The sequence below is a fragment of the Glossina fuscipes genome, unplaced genomic scaffold (assembly GCF_014805625.2).
Source record: "Glossina fuscipes isolate IAEA_lab_2018 unplaced genomic scaffold, Yale_Gfus_2 28, whole genome shotgun sequence".
NCBI lineage: Eukaryota > Metazoa > Arthropoda > Insecta > Diptera > Glossinidae > Glossina > Glossina fuscipes.
The window spans coordinates 10607484-10632037 of NW_023998423.1; the positions used below are offsets into that span (position 1 = coordinate 10607484).

A 24554-nucleotide genomic window follows, 5' to 3' on the forward strand; every position below is an offset into this window, starting at 1 on the left:
TCCGGAAATTTCAAATTCTTCTCAATGATCCATACATTCGCACAAGCCTAATGTAGCCTTGCACTACAAGTGATAGAGAATATTGAATTTATATATATGTATATATAGTTCGCTTTATAATCACGTGTACATTATAAGATGTGTGTTGCATCTATTCAAAAAATCAAAGAAAAAATTGGAAAAAAATCAATCACAAAATAATTAGTAAACTACTTTAAATATCTGATAGCAGTTAGTAAGTAATTTAACGCTGGCGTTAATGTACACATGTGCACATTCGTTTCGTAGACAGCACAATACGTTTGGTAAGCTTATGATATGTTTTTATGTTGTTTGCACGCAACAAAGCAAAATGCAATAAATATCTGACGTTTTTTTCTGAGAGTGAGCAGACGGCAAACGAAGGTAAAGCAGACCTTTTGGCCGACTGCGATGCAATATAAATTAAAGTACGGAGGATGAACCCTCGAAGAACTAATACTTTGTGAGAAGACGTGTTACGGTAATGCAAAATCGAAGAGTTAGGTGAGAGAACTACATAGCGTTACCTTCTTTCTGCTGTTTGCCGTTCCAATAGTTGCCTAGTTTCTACTTTTGGCAAACCGTTTTGAGCCTTGATCACCGCCACAAAGTTTTCCTCTTCTCTGGGATGGCTGCGGGGAAATGGCATGCTTTGTATATCGGTCGACACTTCAACGTCGATGTTCTTTAGCTCGTTCAATATTCCACAAAAATGAGTTACTTGATCAACTTATGTTTGTTTACCACTAAGGTGGAACCGCACCAACATTTCCACCAATCTTCCCAGCTAGACTTTCTCCTTAGATATTCATTGTTGGTGCTGTAGATTTTTTTTATGTGGATTCTTTTTGCTTACCAATGCATTCTGATCACTTCTTTTCCACTTTGACCATTCCTTATTATTGATGTTCTCACGACCTATTGCCTTGATAACTCATCATAAGTCGAGCTATCACGACAATCGAAGAAAACTTTTGATCGCATTACCAAGGTTGAACTTTGTGTCAATGATGGCCATCGACGTTTATTCAAACTTTCATTTCCGTCGTATGCTTACACGCAATAATTTAACAGAACAAGCCAACCGGTCTGTAAGTTAAGTATCGATTTTTGTTAAGTATCATTAGCTTCACCTGTTCATTATTGATGGTGTTTGGTGTCGACAATTTGTAATTCTAGGTACATTGGTTACGAGTCGCGCGATTTAGTTTATTTATGCAGTAAAACTATTCCTAAGCCCTCTGCTTTGTACCTTATTCTTCAATTTAAAACAAGTAAGGGTAAGGCCGACCATTAGATACCCTACATAAATTCGCCGTTTTCACTTGTTTTGGTACTAATACAACAAAAGCGTTCACATTATTATTCTATATGGTAGTTAGATCGCGGTGAAAACTTCCCTTGCAACTTTCAATTACAAGCACATAAGCGCACATATACCCGCCCGTTTTAAAATATACAGCATGTTTTGCATGTTGTCCTTTCTTGTGAGGAACTTTTGTATAATTACACACTATTTTTTGGCACTGAAAGAGGTCCGGGAATAACGTAAATATGCTTCTCTTTGTTTGCTTTTTTTTTTGTTTTACTTTCAATGGTATTACAGAAGCATGTGTATGAAATAATATATATTTCTACGCGTACATGCATACAGATATATATATTATTTCATGCCAATCTATTCTTACTTCAACGCCTCTGGGAAACGAGACAGGAAGGAACTATTTGGTTTTTGTTTTCTATGACATGTAAAGACTTTTTAGCCGAGCTTTAAATTATTCGTTTACAAAAATGTTATTTACCTAAACTTAAATTTGAACAATTAAAGGAAATGCGATTATATTTTATTGATATTGTGGGTATGAGTGTTGGCGGACATAAACTTGGCACGAAACATGAACATAACTTTATGGAGAACAATTGAAAATAAACCGACAAATTCGCATTTTAAAAACAATTTATCAAAATCAATTTCAAGTTGTAGGGAAAACTTTGCATACAATGAAAAAATTATTTGTTCTATCAAGTGTAAGTTAATCTGCCTGAAGATAAAAGAACAAGCTAACCGAAAAATTTGAAATATGTTTTGAAAAAGTTCAACTTCGCACTTAACCAAATTTAAACGTAGTTTTGTTTTCGATTGTTGACTGTAAAATTCAATCAATATTTGGTCATTGCTCATTGCTACCGCCTATGTTTTATAGGATTGTTAGCAAGTTCCCTAACCTTTTGTTGCACTTAGTTTACTTTATGCTACAAGTTAATATGTGAGTCGTGTGTAAGACAATTATAACCGGCGAAGACCGACCTTTGGCACGGTTTATACTTGACACCGCTTCTCTTAATAAAGTGATTCGTTCGTTTCGATAGTAATACTTTAAAAATTGCACATTACTTTCATGCAAAGGCATGCCTTTCGTGGAAGGATGCATATTGGAGTTTGTCCAAAACATCACCTGACGTGATCCAAAATATGCAAATTTAATTTATTTAAAACTTATATATTCTGAAATTTGTATATTCTTTGCCAGCATCAAATTCTAAGTCGAAATACGCATGTCTGTCCGTCCATCGGTATGTCTGGCAAGCATACTATAGTATATGCAAATCTTGCATTCCACTATTCGAATGCAATTTACGGGTTTTATATTAAAACAACCGAAATGGTGTTCATGTCTAGACATGACGAAATCTTGGTCACAGTCATAGGCATGTACGATCCTTGTTTTGTCCTGAATTATGCATAACGCTTTTCCTTGCCCTTATTATGGCACACCGAACGATACGAGCGACAGACGATCGATGCAATAAAAGAATCACGCTGATGAACAGAGCAGTTGAATGCACGAAAGAGAAATTAAAATATTTCGTTGTTAATGATATTAGAATAATTAGAGCACGACAAAGAAACATAATTTTATTCCCACCCTGTCAAAATTTCTCGTTTAAATAAAAGCATCTCTAAGCTTGATTTAGATGAAATCAAATTAAAAGCTATTTTTTGATTCATAAAAGTCGGGCTCTATTGCTTTTTGTCAAGATTCCTTCGGGAATACCAACGCACAACAATACCACTAATCGATAAGGCTACACTATCGAGATCAAATTTTCGCAAACATATGGACTAAGTCAGTCAAGTGACACATATCTCTATATCTCTGCTTTTAAAAGCAGGAAAAAAAAGTTCATCGGCCGGAACGATAACACTTTTTGCCTTTATGCTCTATGCACGATCCGACACTGTACGAGTCCAAAATAGAAAGAATTACTCAAGCCCACTTAACGGTGCATTGGAATAGGGCTTTCCTTTTGTATTCTCGAGTTTCTTTTAAGGTAACAAGATTCGGTCGAACGTAGTTTTCTTACTTGTTAACTTTTACGTTCTCCTATAATCGATGTTATGACGAGATCTTAGTACAATTTTTAGATAGTTATTCAGGTGACAGTCATACCGCTCCATTTATTTCGTCCTGCAGTGTTTGAAGCTCCTGCCATAAATTATTTTATTTTTCATTCTTTTCAGTTTTGACGTTAACCTTGGCTGGTAATGAAACGGATTCACAAAGCAACTCAAGTAGTCAATTGGTGGGCGAATTATGTGGCGCCCGTTATTGTCCAGGCATTGGCTCAGAAGTAAACCCAAATCTTATACCACCGGAGCCGGCTAAAATACAATTGCTTAACTCAATATTTCTTGTCTGTATGGTGATAGCGTTTCTGTTAATGTTTTTCGGTGTAAACTCTCTCAAGAGGTGCCTGCGCTTATGATTCAGTTATCCAACTAATTTTTGCCATAAATTAAAAATTTTTTTTTTTTTAAATTTTTAGATATGGCATAAAACGGGGCGAAACTGAGGAGGGTCTTTCTGGTTTGAAACTCCTAACAGCTACGATTAATCTTTTACGTACACGACGTCAACTTCTTATATTGCCCATCACTATGTTTATCGGTTTGGAAGAAGCCTTTCTAGCGGTGGATTTTACTAAGGTAAAATATTTTTTCAAAAAATTTTTAAAATATCATTGAACGTAACATACGCTTGTAGTCTTTTGTAGCATGCGGTTGGGGCATTTCGAATATTGGTTTCGCTATGATTTGCTTTGGTGTCGCTAATGCTGTGGCTGCCGGGTTTGCAGGTGGCTTAGCAGCGAAATTAGGCCGCACCACCTTGGCCGCCTTGTGTGCGATAGTAAATTTATCTTTGCTGGCGTACATGCTGCATTATACTGCGCAACCGAATGATTACATTAAATACTGTACTTTTGCTGCTGTTTGGGGTATATGTGATGGCGTATGGCTTGTTGTTGTTAATGGTTAGTACTAAAGAAATAAAAAAAAAAAATTTGAAAGGGAAGGTATTAACCCAAGCCAACTAAGCTTAATAACTCAGCTGATAAAAGCTTGCTGCCTTGAGGGGTTCGAAGCTGTGCTCTACAAAAAATAGTAAATACAGTGTTTAAATCACATGCCATAAGCTATGCAACTGTACATGTGAGCTTATGAAAATTATCAAGTATTTTTACGTCGCTTCCCGGGGGTATATTATACTTGTTAATTGTTCGCCATGCTTAAAAATATGCAAAGCGAAGCATAAGGTATAGCACTTTCATTGAAGCTTTTAGAAAAAAATCTGAAATCACCGAGCAGGACAAGAAAAAAAACACGACCGAATTCTACTTCTTCTTCATATCACATTTATAATTTTTTCGTGTTTCCTGTACTACATATGGAGTACAGCAGTCAAATTGGATGACCTTTGCCTCTTGTGGCAAATCGGGTTTGGCGAAGTTTTCCAAAGCATTCTGCTTTCAAAGCATAATCTATTGTTTTAGATATGGTTTGTGTGTCGGACGCCCCATAAATGCTTGTGTTGATACGCTTTAACGACTAGGTGGTTGGTCTGTTCATCTCAAAATCACATCTGCAGATAAACAACAACATTGGATTGATTAAACATTCTTTCTTTCCCCTGTTTTCTTGCACTTTTCTTTTCAGCTTTTTATGGTATCCTTTTCCCAAAAAATTTAATAGCTGGTTATAGCAATTTTCGTTTATGGGAATCTACTGGTTCTGTGATAGGTTACATAATCAGTTCACAACTTTGCACTTCTACCAAGCAAATGTTATTAATGTTCGTTCTATTGATAGGATGTGCAGGGTATGTATAAAATCTATTTTCCCGAGAAAGAAATATTTTAAAAAGCTTTTTTTTTAATATATATTTTTAGCTATGGATATATCGAATTTCATATAAGAAAAAAGCAAAAACATTTGGAAAATATGTTGAAAGAATGAAAATTAAATAAAGTTGAAAAAAAAAGGAAAAAAAAAAAACAGAACAACAGTTTGTTTGGTTTTCATTACGGATTTACTTACTGTTTCCATGGCCGAGGATCAGCGATCGTCCAGATCCAATAAAAATCCGAGTTTATAGTAAAAAATTCCATACAGTAGGACGAAACACGTGCCTTCGAAACATAAACAAAATAAAAATGCTGCGGGGAGAATCCTTCTGAGATTTTCTTTAGTTTCATAGAACAAGTTGCAGCTTTTGCTCACTTTCAATAAACGAGTACCAGCTTTTGCTTAGATTCATAGAACAAGTTGCAGCATTTGCTCACTTTCAATAAACGAGTACCAGCTTTTGTTTAGATTCATCGAACGAGTACCAGCTTTCGTTAATAAATTAAATATGCATCCATTCATATATCTATATACCTGTTGTTAATTAATATGAGAGAAGATTCTGAAGCGATTTACTCACACAATGGAGTAAAGATTAATCTGTTCTTTGCCAGCGCAAGTAGGTGACATTATTTTCTTTTTCATTTGGTTAAGTTTTAAAAATTCAAAATATACATAAGTGGAACAATCACACAGCAAATAAACATTTTCATCTTTCGCAGATCGCTAAGTTCAGAGATTTTCATAGCCTACAGGTAGCGAAATGGATTTACGAATACTTTTTTTTTTTTATCTAATAGGTTTTTATTTATTTCCCACATTTAAGTTAAATATGTAATAAAAAAAAGATTCATTTTTGAATTGATTTCCTAAAGACTCTTCAAAATATCATGCTCTACATAAGCAGATTAAAATCAAAGACTTTAGATCCGCTCAAAGAATTTATTATTTGACTCCCTCGTTTCGCATTTCTTAGGGGTAAGAAAAAAAGCGCCAAAAATTTGTTAATATCATCGTTGCGTGTGTACTTAATATATATATGTATATATACGTTTAATAATTAGGATGCTTCATGGCAAAATTTAATTTCTTCAGTGATTACTCAATATAACAATGCATATTGTATTATATGTCGATCAATAGATCAATCAGTCAATCAAACGATTTAAAAGCACTTCTTACTTTATTTATGTCAACCAAAATGTATGCTATATACACTGATTAATATATATTTAGCTGTGGGAGTTTTAATAAGAAAAAATTCAAGCTGAAAGCTTTAACCAAGATCTTGACACCACAACTTAATAAACAGAGAAGAGATGTCTCTTGTCTACTGAACGTAGTCGAACCATTTCATCTATTTTCAATTTTGGACCTACATCTTGGTACAAGGGTATATTAAATTTGGGCGGTTGTAAGGAACATCCTCCTTCTATAACACAAAAACAAAATGTGATTTTGTATCAATCTTAACTTGCCCGTCCGTCTAGTCTTCTTGCGTTGAATCGAACAGATCGCAAATTTTGGAGGTAGTTTGATAAAATCCGGTGTACAGGCTTGCTTTAGCCAAAGAACAACCGCTATTGAAAATAGTTAAGATCGTAGCACTTTTTCCATCACTTGCCATAAGAAACCTCATTTCGAAAAGTCATATGAATAACTATAGGGTGATGTAGGGAATTTAATGATGGACCCTGGGCCATTACAGTGTTGTCTCTAATTGTTTTTCTGTACAACATTAGTTGCTTATTACATTAATAAACGGATTGATGGACCGACGGGCGAGGTGCTGTTTTTGCCTGTATCGCTGGATCTATTAACTCTAAGCAAGAATAAAAACGCTTTCTATCCTGTTTCGAAATTAGTTTAATTCAGTCGAAAACTTAAGAAGAAGAAAAACATTTTCCATTCTCGGGACTTTTGGATCATCTCAAAACTGAATTATATGAAACCTGAAATATATTTTTTAATGCACTTACCTTGAAGAGATTTCCATTTAGAACAAAGACTTCTTTAATTGTTTATATTTGTTGTTGATTTCTTTTTTGTTTTTTATTACAATCCATTTAAATAATAATTTAATACAGTTCTTAATAATTTTTGTAGTGAGTGTTTTTTTTTTTTTTTTAATTTTTATTTTATGTATAATTCTGCAGTTTTCCGTTTTCTCATAAAACTTATTCTTCCTTTTTTTTTTTTTCTTTATAAACTTATTTATTTATTATAAATATCAAGAATTTAGTTTTTTTATTTAATGCTTTTCAGATGTTTCATAATAATAAAATTTCTTAATTTGTTTTTTTTTTTCATTTCCTTTTTTGTTTTAAATTTATTTTTATAGGGTAGAGAAATGTAATTTTGTGTTTTTGTTTTATTCCGAGAAAGACATTTAGAAACATTCCTATTTTTATTATTAAATTTTATTTTAAATTTTTAATTAATTATTTTTTTGTTGTTAATTTTATATTTATGTTTAGCAATAAAGAATTATGAAAGAAATGGAGTTGGTGGTCTTATTTTACAAATTTTATTTAAATGGAATGGCACGTGTTTTTTTTTTTTTTTTTTTGTTAATGTATTTTGTAAATGTTTTCCTTTCAATTTTTATTTAGCATACATATTATATATATATTTCTTTATGTCCTGGTTTTCATTCATATCAGATATGCTATAACGCAAATGCTATGACACATCTTTTACAATAACATGGCTTACTTGGTTGACTTTTACTATTACTATTGTTGCTTTTCCTATATATTTTTATAATGAATCTTTTAAGTGTTAATACTAGTCTGCATATTATTGAGTCACCCTTTAAGGTCTATTGTTTTTTTTCTTCTTTAGAGAAAAGTATTTCTTAATTTTCACTTACAATATATTTAGTCACATGTATACTTTCATTGTTTGTATGTACATTTCTTAAAGTCTAAGGACCTAACTGGCTTACATCTATAAACTATTTTTTACCTAAATTTAGTTTTACAAGCAATATTAAATCTTTTAGATATTTATTTGTATCAGTTGTTGTAGTTTATGTACATGTACAATCTGCTATATACAATGTACACTTATTTACAATTTCCTCCCGTTATCGTTTTTTACAAAAGACTACATTTTTCACTTTCCCTTTACACCAGCGAGAGAATATACCCATGAATGCCGCTCGAGTATATTTGTCAGAAGTTTCCCATAGTTTCAGTAAAGAGAGTTTTTAAGTCAATTTAATAATGTTTGCGCATCCATTTGTTCACTTTGGAAAGTCAAATCTAGACTCAATCTACTCTATATCGCTTTCAAAATGGATTGTGTTATCCCGTAGCATACTGGGTGATAATCTGAAATCATTACAGGTATTAAAGGTTTGCATAAATGTGTTTTCATTCAGAGAAAGGCAACGTGAAAGCTTATCATCTCTCTTTACATAAAATTTTTTTATTTAAAACTGATCCTTTTAAGTGGATTTACATGTCCGTGCGCAATTTTGTAATTAGTACATATTTCCGTACACGAAGACAATTGTTTTACTTGAGTTTCATTTTCATTTTCCTTTAATTCTTTTCACCTATGTACGATTTTAATTTTTTTTTTTTTTAAATTCTTATTTTATGACTTTACACCATGCCTTTGGACATCATACGAACGGTATTTTTTAAAGCTTGTCTCTTATTACAAAACCAAATGCGTATAACTTCACGTTCGTAACCTAATTGATGAGCCAAACCGGTAATTTCGGTCCCTGAAATGAATGAAAATTTGTTACATATCTTTTATATATAAAATCTCTATAAAATTTCATTTATTAATGAACAAATCACAAATACATACACTTATTAGAAACGATAAGAGATGAAATCTATGATGAAATAATTGCAATAATTTATTTGCAATGCATTTGCAATATTACTTTCAAAAAAGTCAAAAACATCTTTTATAAGAGTAAGTAAATTTTGCTCTCAGAAAAGTCAAAAACAGCTTTCATAAGAATATACAGTAAAGTAAATTTTACTCTCAGAAAAATAAAAAGAGAGTAAATAGAAAAGTAAATTTCGATCTCAAAACTGTTCGCACCTCTCTCTTACTGAAACCATTTTAACACACTTACAGATATTTTACTTCTCTTCCAACGGATTGACCAAGGTTACCCTAACCTATATTTAATTTATCTAACTAATGATATGTGGGAATAACTATTTTTATTTAGTTTTACAGTCATCTTGCATAAAATACACATGCTTACAATTCCTGAAACTATTGCGTGGTTAACAATGAAATTTACACGTAATAGATTATTTGTTATATAAGGTGGATTTAATTTTTTATCTACAAATTTGATCCTTGACGATCCAATAATATTATAAACGATTATGAACTTTCCAAAATGATCATAATCATTTTATTTCATTTTCAAATGTTCCTCAATTCCTAGAGTGGTGGTATTTGTATCGCATTCTATACAAAGTTTGCAAGTATGTAGCTGAGTAAATGATGCCAAGTTTTTATGGCTAAAAACAGTCATGCCAATTGTAAACAAAAGCAGGCGTTATTACGAATGAAAGAGTGAAAGAAAATTCGACATATTTTCATATGTGAAAAAAGTCATGGATAGAACATTAAAATAAGATAAAGAAAAATTTGACTTACTACACAAATATTCAGATGAAAAACAAAAACAAAATATTAACATTAGACAATTATTTAATGAAAGCAATTGTTTCCTTATTAAGAAAATCACAATTTTCTTGACCCTGTTTTAACTTATTGGTGTTTTCAAATTAAAAAAGCCATGAGAAAGTGACGCTAAGCGAAAAATGCTAATTCTCTATCAATTCTAAATAGCTTTCATTGAATTCTATACAGAGTGCACAGAGTGAGACTAAAAAATCAAATTGTAAGAAAAATGGAGACAGTCGTAAGATAAAATATCGGGACAGTGTTAGCAAACTAAAAAAGTGCATCTTTTTGGGACCTTTATATATACGACAGAAAGAGTAACAAAAATCCATGTATACACGCTTATAGAAATCCTTGCCACTTAACACAGGAGAGACTATCCAAAATTTTCCAATCGTTTGCAACTTTCAGAAATATGCTTTGAAAATTGCGTATGTGTATATATGTGTGTGTATTCTATGTATATTCTTGATCAGGCATAGATATTGAGATGATTTATTCGTTTGCTGTTGAAACATTGAAAGCCACAAAAAATCAGATAGAAATTGTCATGCATGACCTTAACTATAATTAAAAAACAATTATAATAAACGAATAATATCAGATCTTCGTGTCATATTAGCTGTTTTACAATTACAAAGCTTGTCCTAAGCCGCGATAATAAAATGGAAGAAAATCGGCTATAAGCGTCTGCATTGCAGAGGAAGAATTATTAAATAAAGTCTATAAGGGATATTGATCTAAAACCCCGCTTTTTTTCGTTATCAAAAGGCTTATGGTCACTTAAAAGGCCTGTGAGCTAAGGATATGTGGTAATATGAAAGGTATACGGTTATATAAAAAGTAAAAGTAAGTCGAACTTGATACTGCTCTTCATCGCAAACATTGCCATTGGAAAGGAAAAACCGCACATAAGCTATAGACGACATGAGTTAAATTTCGAAGATGAATTAGGTTGGTACACATAATAAAGCGCATCCTATATATCATGCACATTTTAAACCTACTTGTACTTATGTACAAACAAGTTATTGTAGGTTTTTGCTTGCAGGCAAAAGTCAGGCAAATCTGGCTAAATCGATTCTATTATTCAGATTTATTAAGGGCTTGTCGATGCATTTTTCAATGCATTACGCACATTTAGCACATTTCAGAAACTTTTTGTTGGTTGTATGCCAAACTTGTAATAATTTGTCGTTATTTACTTTCAATTAATAAATTTAAGTAGATTACTGCAATTATTTATTGTATTAAAGCGTTAATAATAAAAATAAAAAATGTGAAATTACCACTCACCCGATGGATGGGTATTACGCTCAAAGTGAGCGTTAAGCAATTCCAAAGCTTGTGGCGTAAACGAAGTGCGACGTTTACGCTTTTTGGAAGGCTCGACACCAATATAATCGGTTAAATGATTTTGTCCTGATTTAAAGCGATTCCAATGGCTGAACGAAAATGATAGGATGAGAAGGAGAAAATAAAAATTAGTTAATTCTTATTTAATCGAGAAGGTCGAACGGCGTGCTAGGAACATCTTCCATACACATCTCACCTCTCTTCTGCCTCCTTCATCCAGCGTTCCAGAACAGGTTTAATCTTTTGAGCACTTTTAGGTGTTATGTCGAGTTTTTCAAACCTGAATAAAAATGATATAAAAATTAAATGATGAATTTAAAAAAACTTTTTTTTTTATTTTTCAATTTTATAAAAAGTAAAATGAAGAAGTAAAAAAAATGTATGCGCTAGTGTGAAGTAAAGGGTGTTGAAAAGAAAATTTGAAGAAGAAAAACAGTTGTCAATGAAATTAAGTAAGAAAAATTAAAAGTGCCAGGACATTGTCTATAGAAAGCCAAACGTAGTAGATGATGATAGTTTTTTTTATTTTTTTATTTCATTTCCTTTTGATATAAATTAAAAAGAAAATGAAAAAATTTTGAAAGATCTTTTTTTAAGATGCTTTGCAGAAAGCCAAAAATATAATTAAAAAAAAAAAGTAGAAAAAAATTAAAAAAATTTTCTTTTTCAAAATACTTAAGAGTTCTTTTTTTTTGGGTAGCAAGTAGGCAATGACCTGGCCAATAATGATTTAAGATACAGAGTTAAAACATAAGTACGTAAGTAAGTAGTAAAAAAATTCTGAAAAATTTTTTAGCGCATACTGAGTGTTAAAATATAACTTATAAGTTATTAACGGCAAACGCTTATTAAGGTTTTCTTCGGCTAAAACAAAAAAAAAAAAAAAAAAAAAATATATGTAAGATATATCCACTAATTAATGGGTCTAGAACGTACTCAATTTCTAACAGTCTTTTTTTTTTTTTTTTTTTTTTTTTTTTAAATAAAGAGTAAACCTTATTTAGCGTTTTTAGTGAAAATGTGTTAAAATAAAGTAAAGTATGTCGAAAAGAAAAAGAAACAAGTGAAGCAAAGAAAAATTGAAAGAAGAAAAGAAAATTAAAGATTTACAAGCATATATAAGAGTTTTAGATATATATGAGCCGTTTATTTTGAAAGTGACCTAAGTCCGCCTTCCAAAATGTTTACAATTCCATTCTAACTTTCTACTTTCATGTGACCGGTAGGTAATCTATGCAAGCTACATATATATATATTTTTATATAAAATACAAAAGTTTCAAAAAATCCTGATCAGTTGCAGGTTTAGGTCACTTTGAAAATGAACGACTCATTCATGTGAGCTTATTATACGTAAAAAATTCTATTTACAAATTTTTTTTTTTAAATTAAAAAGTTTTTTTTTAAAATAAATTCTTTTCATTAACATACATGTTTTGTTGTTGTGTCGATAGCTGAGCAGCATACATCTGTGCGGCAAGTGCACTATTTGATCGTCGTTTTAGATTTTTTTTTTTTTTTGGTTTTTTAAATATTTTTTTAAAACAAATAAATTTTTTTTTTTATTTTGAGTTTTGGCAAAAATAAATTTTTAGAAAAAAGGAAAAAAAAAAATTAAAAATATTTTTTTAAAATAATTTTATATATTGAAAAAAAGCATTAAAAGGAGAATTAGCTTAATTAACAAATGTCCTGGCACTATAAATTAATAACAATTTAACGTAAAAATAATTAATTAAATTAAGCGTCAAAATAAAAAAAAAAACAAAAAAAAAAATCATTTTATATTCAAATGTTATCCTAAATTGATTTAATTAAACTTTCGTACCCTATTATGACAAACAATATTTGGAAAAATTTACGGAGCCCTTTTCTAATGTTTTTAACTGTAACTAGAAGCTATCAGCTCATAATGATTAATATTTGAACTATTGACGATTCGATCTTTAACTTAAGTACCTCTGAATTTACAACTTTTGCATAATTTTTAAATTAATTTTTAATATATATTTATTAGCGAACTTACCTGCATATGGCACTTTGACTATAGGCAGGACCCTCGGTCACAGATAAAGCCTGACCCACTTGAGTCTGGGTGAGACCTAACGATAAACGACGCAATTTGAAAGCTTTAGCAAATTCCTTAATCTCATCCAAATCAATGCCATCTACCACATTAGTAGTGGCCTGATTAATGGTGGGCTCGTCTACGAGAACGGATGAAGGTAAAGGAAAAAGCAAAGCAATGACATAAAAATCAAAGGCAAAATGATTCAAAACAAAATAAAAAAAAAAACACGAAAATCATTTCTTAAAACTAACTTAACAAAATGCTCTATAGGGTGCACCAAAATTAGATAATTTAGAAATTTTTATAACTTCAAATTGATGCTTTAAGAATGGAAGGCGTAGAATTTAAAAAAGATGGAACAAAAGTCGTGATGTGTTTCAACATAATCTTACAGTGGCGATAATTCGAAGATCATCTTTGATTTAATATTGTATTTCAGAAAATTATATCTATTTTACTTTCATTCTCCGATTAAATCTGAAAGAGAAATATATTTGTAAATGTGGAGTTTGTCCTGACGTCAAAGTTAACCCTTTGCACGAAATGCACATTAGTAGAAGGAATTCCTTATTATGGACAGAAAGGACCGAAATGAGGACAAAATTTGGCATAGAGAACTAATCGCAATACGACGATTGAAAAATTCTTTATGGGCTCTGTTCTAACTAAGCTAAAGTTTATGGAGAATTTGTATCGACTAACTAATTCTTTCTTAGCTTGTTGCGACTTCTTAATGTCTATTACTGAGTGAATTAGAAAAGGTTTTAACTAAAATAAAATCTCTGGACTCATTTTCCTTGATTTATCGGCGGCCCTTAGCAGAGTCCCTCATTTACTATTTACTCAAAAGCTCGATCACAATTTTTACTTTTCTAGGAGTGTGGGTACAATCTTATTTACTCAATTGGAAGCAGTTCGTTTCTTTGGGATAGTTAAAGCGAACTCTGGACTTTCTCATAAATGACTTAACTGAAGTAGTAGAGGCGGACGTCGTTTTTCATACGTCAATGATATTTTCACACTGTTGAGTTGTGTTCCGTGGCCTGCTGATGCTGATAAATAAATGTCGAATAATCGAATGCTAAAAAAATCTCTTTAGGTTAACGCGAGTAAATGAAAATTCCTTCCTTCCAACTCAGCTGTACGCTGGTATCAAAATAAGTGATACGAATATTGAATCTTGCTAAACCAAAATCAGCCATATATATGTTCACACGTTTCATCGTTTTATAATATCCCTTTTAGAGCCCCTGTATCCCCTTATGTTCGAAAGTTCTTGAAATTATCCATTGAAGCTGCAGGAAAGTGAGTTTACTTTCCAATCCCGCCAGCAGTCGTCAATATCCCGATAAGAATGAATTGTCCTGATATTTTACTTGATTGCTTCAGCTGCTAAGCGATATAGTCTCCTGAGATGTGAAAAATCTCATAGAAGGCTTTCGCACATTCATCGCATCTGCTTCACTTAATTCTTTTCAGAGCTCTATTTTTAGAGGGCCAGTTTAAGACGGGACTTATCTCGCAGTGAAGCAATGCGAGCTGAATGTAAATTCTTCTTTCAGGATTATCGCCAGCCTATGCAATCCAACGTAACCGCGCCCAAAATAATTTTCTTTTCGGTTTTCTTAAGGACTGACGTCGACGTTGACATTAGTGTAAGTGACTTCACCCCAAACTCCACCATCGAACAGACAAAGATCTAACGGGAAAAATCATGCACCTGGTTAGCGTTATTTTTGGCTTCCATCTCTTCACTAAGAGAAAGTATGTATTGACACCTGTCAAGAATGTAATCTAAATGCTTTACGCCGCCTTAACTTAGCCTAATTAGTCCATATTGTATGAAGTGAGACTTAAGAGTTCTCTTTTCTTTTTTTTTGTTTTTTTTTTTTTCTAAACAAATTTATTAAAGTTAAATGTAAAATGTATAATCATTTATTAAATTAAGCTATGAACTCGTTTCGGAACACCTTTCATGACATGAATCTAAAGCAGAAACAAAACTGTATTATATGTCATCTCTTTATGCATTTAAGTTGTATGGTAAAGTGAAACATATAAATTAAGGAAACGCTCTGCTAATTGCCGTTGATGGTTTTGATAGTGTTGGTGCTTCTGCGTTCCTGTTTCTTTTTCTTAATTACAGGTAATTGTGGTAATTTGCTAAATATTATTAACGTTAAAACCCATGATGAGGTTTACGTTGCTGTTCTCGTTGTTATTTACAGTTTATATACATACATACACTTCGCTACGAGAGACCGACAGACACTTTTAAAGTAATCAAGCTTTTTTATATGGAGTTTATGCTTCGAATGTATTAAATAATCTGAGTCAGAGTAAGGAGTCAGAGCTGGATTGTTAAATAAGTGTTACCTGAATTTCTTGCATAAATATGAAAATGACTTAATGGAAAAATGGAATAATGCTTAATATTGTATTTCGAAATTTTAAAGATTCGTTAAGTGATGCTTTAAATATATATGTCGTAGGTAAAGAAAGAAAAATTGGTTTGAGGACGACTCCTTTTTTCTTCTTTCCGAGTTTATTATCTCTCTCTCTCTCTCTTTCTCTCTCTCTATTCTCAGCTTGACTGCTAGCGAACCATAAATTTCTAATCGATTCGAAAAAAATGAAAGCTTTTGGGAGTAAACCAACGGCTTTAATGGAGGGTTTTTACGAACGGAATGACAAAGTTATTGATCTTTCCTATCGGAAGCTAAACCATGAAATCGATATACCTTTTGGCGAATTGTACATAAACACTTTTATAATTGCTCGCGGAGAAGAAAGCGGCAGAGAAACTTTTCAATAGATTTAAATTTGTTAAGCCTTTTTTTCCGAGTAATTTGTTTTGGGAAATTTGTCAGTTTTATGTAAAATATGTGTTTAGATGCTAGAGTCGTAGTGGTTATCAGCCATCATCAGCTTTCGTAACGTATAAGTTGAGGCAGTAAAACTAAATTCTTAGGAATAACATTGTCAACGCTTAAGCATAAGTATTCATTCGACTGCTTGTCTAGTCAGCCCTTGAAAGTGTATTCAATTGCAGAGAGAGAGAGAGAGAGAGACAAACAGAGATGAGCATACACTTTGTGATTTATTTTACTATTAATGATATGTATATATATGCAGTAGCGGCAAGCAACAAATGCCAAGAAATTAGCATCATCATCATCATCATCATCATCATTATAGCTAACAATCCAACGTATAGTAAACTGTGTTAACATCATCGTCATCGTCGCCGAACATGTAATATAAAGTTTTTCTTGAATGCTGCGTCTTTGGTTAAGGCAGCAGATACTTCCACTTCCAAGCACTTGTTACAATTTGAGCCGATATAAAGTAGCTAAAGTTTTGTTTTGTAATTAAACAACAACGGCAACAATTGTAAACAGTAAACAGTAAACAGCAAAACAAAAAAAAACAATAGCAGCACGCGTCATCTCATCATTTTAGTAATATAAGCAGTTACTTACTCTAGCTGCTCCAACGTCTTAGTCTTATTGAAGTGTACACAATTTTAAACTCATGACTTTAAATCCGATGAAAATTTTCGTCACAGAATGCAAACGTGTTGTAAGAGGAAGAGCTCGCAACCGAGCAAAAGTTAAGATTTTCGCGGATTTTTAACTTCCTCTCTCTCTCTCTCTCTCTCTCTCTCTGTGTGTGTCGGTGTTTGGTTTGCTTCATAGTGGAAATTTTTTTTTCGGCTTAACGTGTAACTTGAATCTTCTCGTTTTTTATTACTTGATAGTGAAGAGTGTCATTAAATCTGTTAGACACTATAATATGCATGCACTGTTTTACAATAAAATCAACTTCAAAAACAAGAACAACTGCAGCAACAATGACGAACAATATAAGACGTGATAAACATAAGTTTTGTATGCGCATCAATTAGAAGTAATTAAGCATAACATCGTTGTTTCCTTCAAGCTTACGGTGTCGAGTACGGATTTTAAAGAGCAAATTTAAACAGGCTCGATTTTTTGTAAGGAAATTCGTTCGTACCTCTTTAGGCATTCATTCAATTCCCGCCAAATACCGAGTCTTGGCTTTCATAAATCTTTTCCATCCTTCTCTACGCATAGGAGTATAATGGCGACTAAGTTTCGTACGAGGGCTTCTTTAAACAAGACTTATGCTCGTGGCTTGGCAGTTCTTCAAGAAGACTTTTGCATTTACGTTATGGAACTTATTTAAAGTTTTGTTCGCACTGCCGGTAGTGTCCGAAAATTTGGCTGTACTATTTGCACTATTGGCCAAGTGAGAGCGATTAGCGTCTCAGACCATATATGACATTCCCAATAACGGCAAGTTTTTTAATTTTTTTTCTAACAACTTGCACATTTTTCAATCGAGTCTTCTACAGTATCAAGGCCGACTATTAGATACCCGACACCAGTTGGCTTAGTACAGTTATTCAATCATGTTGGTAATAATAGATCAAGAATTTCACATTACATTCATAAAAAAGCACACTCTTCATGAAAGCCCATATATTGAAGGCTGGTCATAACACCACATGACATGATCAAAATTTAATTGATTTTTTAAAAATTTTAGTAATTGTCTGTTTCCTATGTAAAAACAAGAGGTTATACATTTTTTCCTTATAAGGGCTTGCTTTGCATGACAACACCTATGTATGTTGGGTCCTAAGAGGAGCTAAATTACTACCATGGGTCAATTTTCATCATAAAATATTAAAAATTAAACTTTTTTCTGAAAGATTTAATATCCTCGAAAATTTTTATCCCGAATGGGATCCAGGATATAGACTCATTTGATTCAAATTTGGTGCATTTACTTTTTATGTCAAATTAATATCATGAACAATGAACAATTTTAGCATATTAGGATTTATATTTTTTGAGAATCTTTGGGGTGGGGTGATGTCCAAAAAATGGACTTGCGACCAAGTCCAAATTTGGCAAAGATAATTTCTTTGCCAATTTACCATTATGAACCAATTTGTATCATGAAATGTTGAAAATTACATGTTGTTCCTATGTAAAGGTATAGTTTTGGAAGGAAAGGCCATGGGAGAGGGGGTCCAAAATAATTGTCCCTGCCAAATCATAATTTTCATACCAATTTAAATGCGTAAATAGTATTCCTCTGCGACTTTTGTGGAATAATTTTGAATATTAAAATTTTTTTCCATGTAAGGACTTTGAAAAATAGGGCGTTACATACAAAGAGCTCGAAAAAGTGGACCAATCCAAAGCGTTCGTCGCTGAAGCACGTCAATGCACTGAATTTCATCAAAATATCCCAAATATTGCCACTTGCAGGTTGAACATAAGAGCATGGACAGATAGACAGACAGATGGAGGGACTTCAGAAATGGAGGTATTTTAAGATCTTCGGATGTTACATACGTCCGCACAAACCCTATACCACAAGTAATGTAGGATATAATTACGTGGGCTATTTTCGATTAGTTCGGAGAGTACTTTCTTCGGGTGAAAATTGAAATTTTTATCGAACTACTTGCTAATCAAGCAGGCATCAATTTTCCTAAAAAATCCGGCGTCGTTTTCTACATAAAGGAACGTAGATTAAATGATTTTTATTTCTTTTTTAATTCAAATTTACATCAGTTATGCTATGTGCAGCAGAGCCACTTGAGCTGAATAGACGTCACGAGAATGGTTGCGGTGTTGCAAGTTTTAGTATTTTCCCAAAATAATTTGCTTTTGACATTCAAACACACGCCTAATAACTCCTCCATATATTATTAATCGATCAGCTTTAAAAAACAATGTCAAAAAATCCCTTTTTTGAAGGCTCTTCCTGTGCCCTTACCTCGTAATTATGTTCGGTTGTTTTGTTTCTCTCTTGTTTCAGTTGGCAGATTGATTCTGTTTCTCGATAGGTCTATTTCCATCTATTGATGGAGTTCGTCGTCATTTTTCTATTTCTAAATTTCATAGCACAGCCCCTTAGCTGTGATTGGTCGCCTATTAGTAACCATCAAGCTAACATTTGATCCGATCGGAAAATGATTAACTATCAGATTTTGCGATAATTTACAATTAAATGGACGGTAGGACCTTTACGTGTTTGGAATGAAGCCGTCTGTTGATCGCGTCTGCTTCTATTTTATAATGACTGCAAATTTGGTTTTTACTCTGTCTGCCCTTTATGCTTTATCTTTAAAAAGAGACATCTACAGCTTGTGATGTGTAATAAGTTTCTGTCCCAAAACACAACAAATATTTAGTGCAAATTTTATCCGAAGATACCAACGATAAGTGCTTTGACTCTCTTACAATTAGAATTACAACCGATTCGGTTCGTCCCTGATACCAATCTACCTAGAAGGACTCTGGATATTTTGGTCTGATATCTTTCGATTTTTACGACCGTCAGAATGCTTACTATATAGATCCATTTAGATTAACAGACGGAGGGACAGGCATATTTCAATCAATCCAAAATTTGATACCAATCAAGAATATGTATACGCTATAGTCTTCTGATAATCCATTTTATGTGTGGCAAGCGTTTTGACAAAATGAGTGCAGCCGTAACCTGGTGGATATAAAACATGAGTACGGCGAAGAGGTATCATTGCCATATTTAGTATAATATATAAAAAACCATCATCATATGTTAGTGCCGAATTGAGGTAAATAAACTTCTAAAAAAATCTCCAATAACATTATGTAATGCTGATGCTTTTACATTCAAGTAGGATACGATGATTAAACCAATTAAGAGTTCGGTTAACAAAAGATATGAATTGACCCCCAAGTATCATTAGTGTTCGTCTATCTATATCGCATTCAAAACAGAATTAATAAAATCGATAACAAAAACAAGGGTACAGACGGAGAAGGATGATGATGATGATATGTGGAAAACTAACTGTTTTAGGTGTGGTATAAGCATAGCATATGCATTGAAGGAAGTCCAAATTAAGCGAATGGTAATCAAATATTATATCCTTAGGTTTGTTTATTTTAACGATTTTACGTTTTTTTTTTTTTTTTGTTTTTTTATCTTGTTTGTTTGTTAGTTTCGTAAAAACACCCTATACATTAGCATTCGAATTGTGTTAGTAACTGAGAATTTATTTTTTTAGCAAAATTTGCCTAAAAAATCCATAATTGGATTGTGATGCGTTGGCTTTGCTCTCTGTGCTGTTGGCTTTAATTAAACTCTTGCTCTCGAAAACTCGTAAATAAGAAGTTAACTTCAATTATTTTCTTGAGCGTAAACTTTAGGTTCAAAAGTATATACATATAGTTAATTTCGAGGCATCAAACTATTTTCATCGACATACATACATTTATACTCCACACCTTGAATATGCAGTTTAGCAAGTAAGATGATATGCTTTTATTTATCATTACCATCACCATCAGTTTCATCATCTTCAAAAGTCAATGCTTTGAAGTGTTGGTAATGGTGGTTGTCGTGTCGTTTGAATTTCGTTTAAGAATATTCTACAACTGCATGAAACTTACAATAAGTCGCGGAATATTTAATGCACAATTTTCAAGGATTACTGTCACTCTTTCACTCTCTCTCTCTCTCTCTCTCTCTCCCTGTTTCTCTTTCACAAACAGACACATACAAGATAATATTTGAAAAGTTTAACAAATGAATTAGCGCGTGTGTTGAGTGTGAAATTTATAAAGTTTTGCTAACAGCTTTGAATATAATAATAATAATAGTAATCATTTCAAATTCATACAAATCTTAATTGGTAGAGATTCTTTGCTATATCATCTATCTATTCAATATAGAGACCAATTAAGATTTCAATCTTTTTGTTTTTTTGTACAACTTATTATCTATGCTAAATTCGAAAGCGATCTTTACTCACTCGGTGAATCCATTAGAAGATCATGAGCTCCTGCTGAACCTTCGGTGCCATTTGGCGAAATTTGCGGTGGCTGTTCTCCCAAGCGCTCCCGCTCCCCCCCCCCTCTCGTTCCCTTTCTCGTTCGCGTTGTTGTTGCTGCATTGAACTAGCTGCACTTGGACTTAATTTTAAGCTGTGCATTGGATGGTGGGAATGGTGTGGATGTAGTGTTGCCGGATTCGAACTTGAACTCGTGCTTGGTCCCGCTGGAGGTGATGTAGGTGAAGAAGAAGACGCTCTCGTCGCTGTTGCAGTCGGTGGTCCATGAGATTTACTTATAGTTAATTCACCATTAGCTGACGAAAGTCTGCGAGCAGTTAAAAGTTTACATATTTTTAAGAAACATTTCTTAGTTTCGACTGTTGCCTACCTGTTCATACTATTAAGTACATTTGCGGTGTTCGACGATGATCCTGAGACTGACGGACCGCCCACCATTAAACCATTCCCCAGAAAATCGCGTTCATGTGGCGAATCCAGTATAGAATGAGGCGGTGGTATGTGATGTCCGAGATGGGGCGAGTGACTACGAAACATCGGCCCACTGCTCGAAGAAGTGGCTACACCCACTGGTGAAGAGAACCCTCTGTCATTGCCGGTTAAATTCGTTCCAACTGTGCTGGTTACGGTTGTTGAATGGTTGCTTGTTGCGCAAGTGCTTGAATGGCTGGTATTTAAATGGCTATTAGTGCTGTTACTTAACGCTGCACCGCGGGCATTTAATGTGGCCGGTGAAGCAGCTCTTATACGTTCCATCCCCCTTTCTCGTTCACGATCTCGTTCCCTTTCTCTTCTCTCCTCCCTTTCTCTTTCTCTTTCCCGCTCACGTTCCCTCTCTTTCTCTCTTTCATTAGTGGCCATTTGACTTAAATTCATACCAGCATTGCTGCTGCGTGAGGGACTCATCTTAATCGCTTGGTGATCACGAGACTCCCTTTCTCTTAAGGTCATACTATTGGAAGAACGCGATGAAGGACGCGGTGATGAAGCTGCTGATGTTAAACGATGATGTGAACCAAATTGATGCCTACTCAGAGGAGGTGAACATGTCGTTGAATTTTCATTGGTTGCCACACCGCTACCGTGCAGATGTGCTGTCGGTTTACATTCTAATTTTGGTGAGGTTAGACCTTCAGCGTGCCTTAAGGCTTGCGTATGATGATGTAAAGCTGCTGCCGCCGCGGCCGCGTGGTGGGAATGCAAATGCGTTTGGCTTTCGGGTTTAATATGCAGTTGAGTTTGTAAATGAAACGCGGCAGCAGCTGCTGCGGCCGCCGCAGCCGCTTTTGTACTATTTGTGGGTGAAGAAGGCGGGGATCTTTCGTTCGTGGAGGCTCTTAAATGCATTTCGTGGTGATGGACTGCGGCTGCTGCCATTTGTTGAACATGCTGATGTTGTTGCTGTTGCTGCTGCTGTTGGTGTTGCTGATGATGGTGGTGATTTACTGCAGCCGCCGCAAATAATTCAGGATGCAGGGCTGCCAGTAACTGTTGCACACCACTTGAAAAGAGGTTAGGTTTCAGTAAATTCGTAGGGGCTGGGGCAAGTTGCGGCAGGCTTGGCGGTGGCGGTGGCTGATGAAGTGCGGCCAGCGGTGCTGACAACTGGGACGTACCCCCTAACAGTGACGCTGCAGCCGCAGGCTGTGGCTGTGCAGTTGGGAAACCCGCAAAAGCTCCAAAATTTGACAAAAACTGTTCGTTTGTATTGATCTGAGGACTTACTGGTATCGTCAATATCGTCTGTACAGCAATGCCTAAATATCAAAAATGTGAAAATCATTCATTTTATAATGGAATATATTACCTTGTGCAGTTGGTATTAATAGCTGAGCACCTTGCACACCTTGAACTAATTGACCTGAAGCCAAAATAAGTTGTGGCATCTGAGCACTAGCCGGTGGTGCTTGTAATTGTGGCGGAGGAGAAGCAGTGGCCGCAGCTCCGGCCGCCGCAGCTGCTGCAGCCGCGCTATTCAATACGCTGGCCAATGTATTTTGAGCGGTAGCAGTTGCCTGCGTCGTACCACTATTAATATGTGTAGAACTCGGTGAGGTTGAGCCCGTGTGATGTTGAGTTTCGCCACCAGCTGCTCCAGCTCCATTTGCAGTGCCAGTACCCGCAACATGATTCATCGCTTTATGAGTAGCATTTAATAAATCAGAGGCTATCGAGGTGGGTGTATTACAAGTGCCTGCATTAGTTACAGTAAGATTAAGGGGAGAGTTTAAAGCAGCTGCTGCCGCACTGGCCGTTAAACCGGCCGCCAATCCCTGCAGACTTGCCAGTGCTGCTGCTGTGGCAGCATTGCTGCCTATACTTTGTTCGGATTGAAATGTGCTGAGGTTTTGTAATTTTTGTAAATTTAACATTTCTTGCACTAAAATAAAGTTGAATATGAAAAATAATCGTTAATATCTATTCCAAATGCCCACAATCGCCCGAATAGGGGGGATTAGGGTTTAAATATGTGTGGGGTGATGCGTTATACCATATCCGTAACTAAAATTAACAAAATATTCAAAGCAATCATGGGAATACTAAATTTTCAGTAATGCATTTTGATGGTTAATAGAAAGCCAAGCGGTCAACTAACCGCATGAATGATTCCAGACCAATTTAACAAAAGCAACTGAAACATAATTGTTCAAGTTGCTGTCCGAAGTAATAGAATGGAATTTACCGAGATCCGAAACAACATGCACATGAATTTCCGGAGTTAAGTCATTTGTTAGTTCAGTTAGAAGGTGATCATCTTCATTACATCTCTGCGGCATTCGTTTTTAAAAATATTTCGAAAAAAGCTATAAGCTTAAAAGGTGTTGAGCATTCGAAAGACGATAACTGAAAGCAGATTTTTTGGACTATAATACCATCCCATAAGCAATATTCTGTTCGACGCTGTTCAGGCCATTTGTCATAATCTGATAATGCGTCGACACCTCTTCTTTCGAGAGCTCTCACGATATCGAAGTTGATGGCAATGGATGCCAGCTACGGTGTGAGTGGACCCAAATGTAAGCGAGTAAGTTTTATCAACGTCACCGTCCTAAGCCTAATCTCATAAATTTGATAACGAAGCAAGGGGGCCGTGTAATATATATTTTTCAACCTTCTTTACAACTGTCTTCGACGTATCACTATATCGTTAGACCTCGATAGCGATCCGTGCATAAAAATTCAATTGAGTTTCTTCGTTATCTTGAGTCAAGAACATCGACTCTACATGTCTGTATCGCACAAAAGCTATGCCAAGAAAAATATTAATTTTTCTCTTTTGATTGATTGATTGAATACTGCTGCCTGTAAATCAAAATGTGTTCAAAGACACTCAAAACGACGTAAAAGCAAGTAAGTATATCGAAT

General features: G+C 34.1%; 2 protein-coding genes across 2 annotated transcripts in view; one reads left to right on the plus strand and one right to left on the minus strand.

Moving 5' to 3' along the window:
• The window catches only part of LOC119636620 (UNC93-like protein), a 47540-nt gene extending 42223 nt beyond the window's left edge, over nt 1-5317 (plus strand). The window contains exons 4-8 of the mRNA XM_038032098.1: nt 3545-3773; nt 3850-4009; nt 4068-4335; nt 5018-5180; nt 5251-5317. Coding sequence (XP_037888026.1) covers nt 3545-3773; nt 3850-4009; nt 4068-4335; nt 5018-5180; nt 5251-5317 — 887 coding nt within the window. The remainder of the gene's footprint in view (nt 1-3544; nt 3774-3849; nt 4010-4067; nt 4336-5017; nt 5181-5250) is intronic.
• Nucleotides 5318-7780: 2463 nt separating this feature from the next.
• LOC119636598 (serine-rich adhesin for platelets) overlaps nt 7781-24554 on the minus strand; it is a 153373-nt gene continuing 136599 nt past the window's right edge. The window contains 9 exon segments of the mRNA XM_038032065.1: nt 7781-8942; nt 11174-11322; nt 11430-11513; nt 12664-12717; nt 13259-13439; nt 21150-21251; nt 21254-21495; nt 21559-22945; nt 22996-23568. Of these exon segments, the coding sequence (XP_037887993.1) occupies nt 8818-8942; nt 11174-11322; nt 11430-11513; nt 12664-12717; nt 13259-13439; nt 21150-21251; nt 21254-21495; nt 21559-22945; nt 22996-23568 (2897 nt within the window). The 3' untranslated portion in view covers nt 7781-8817.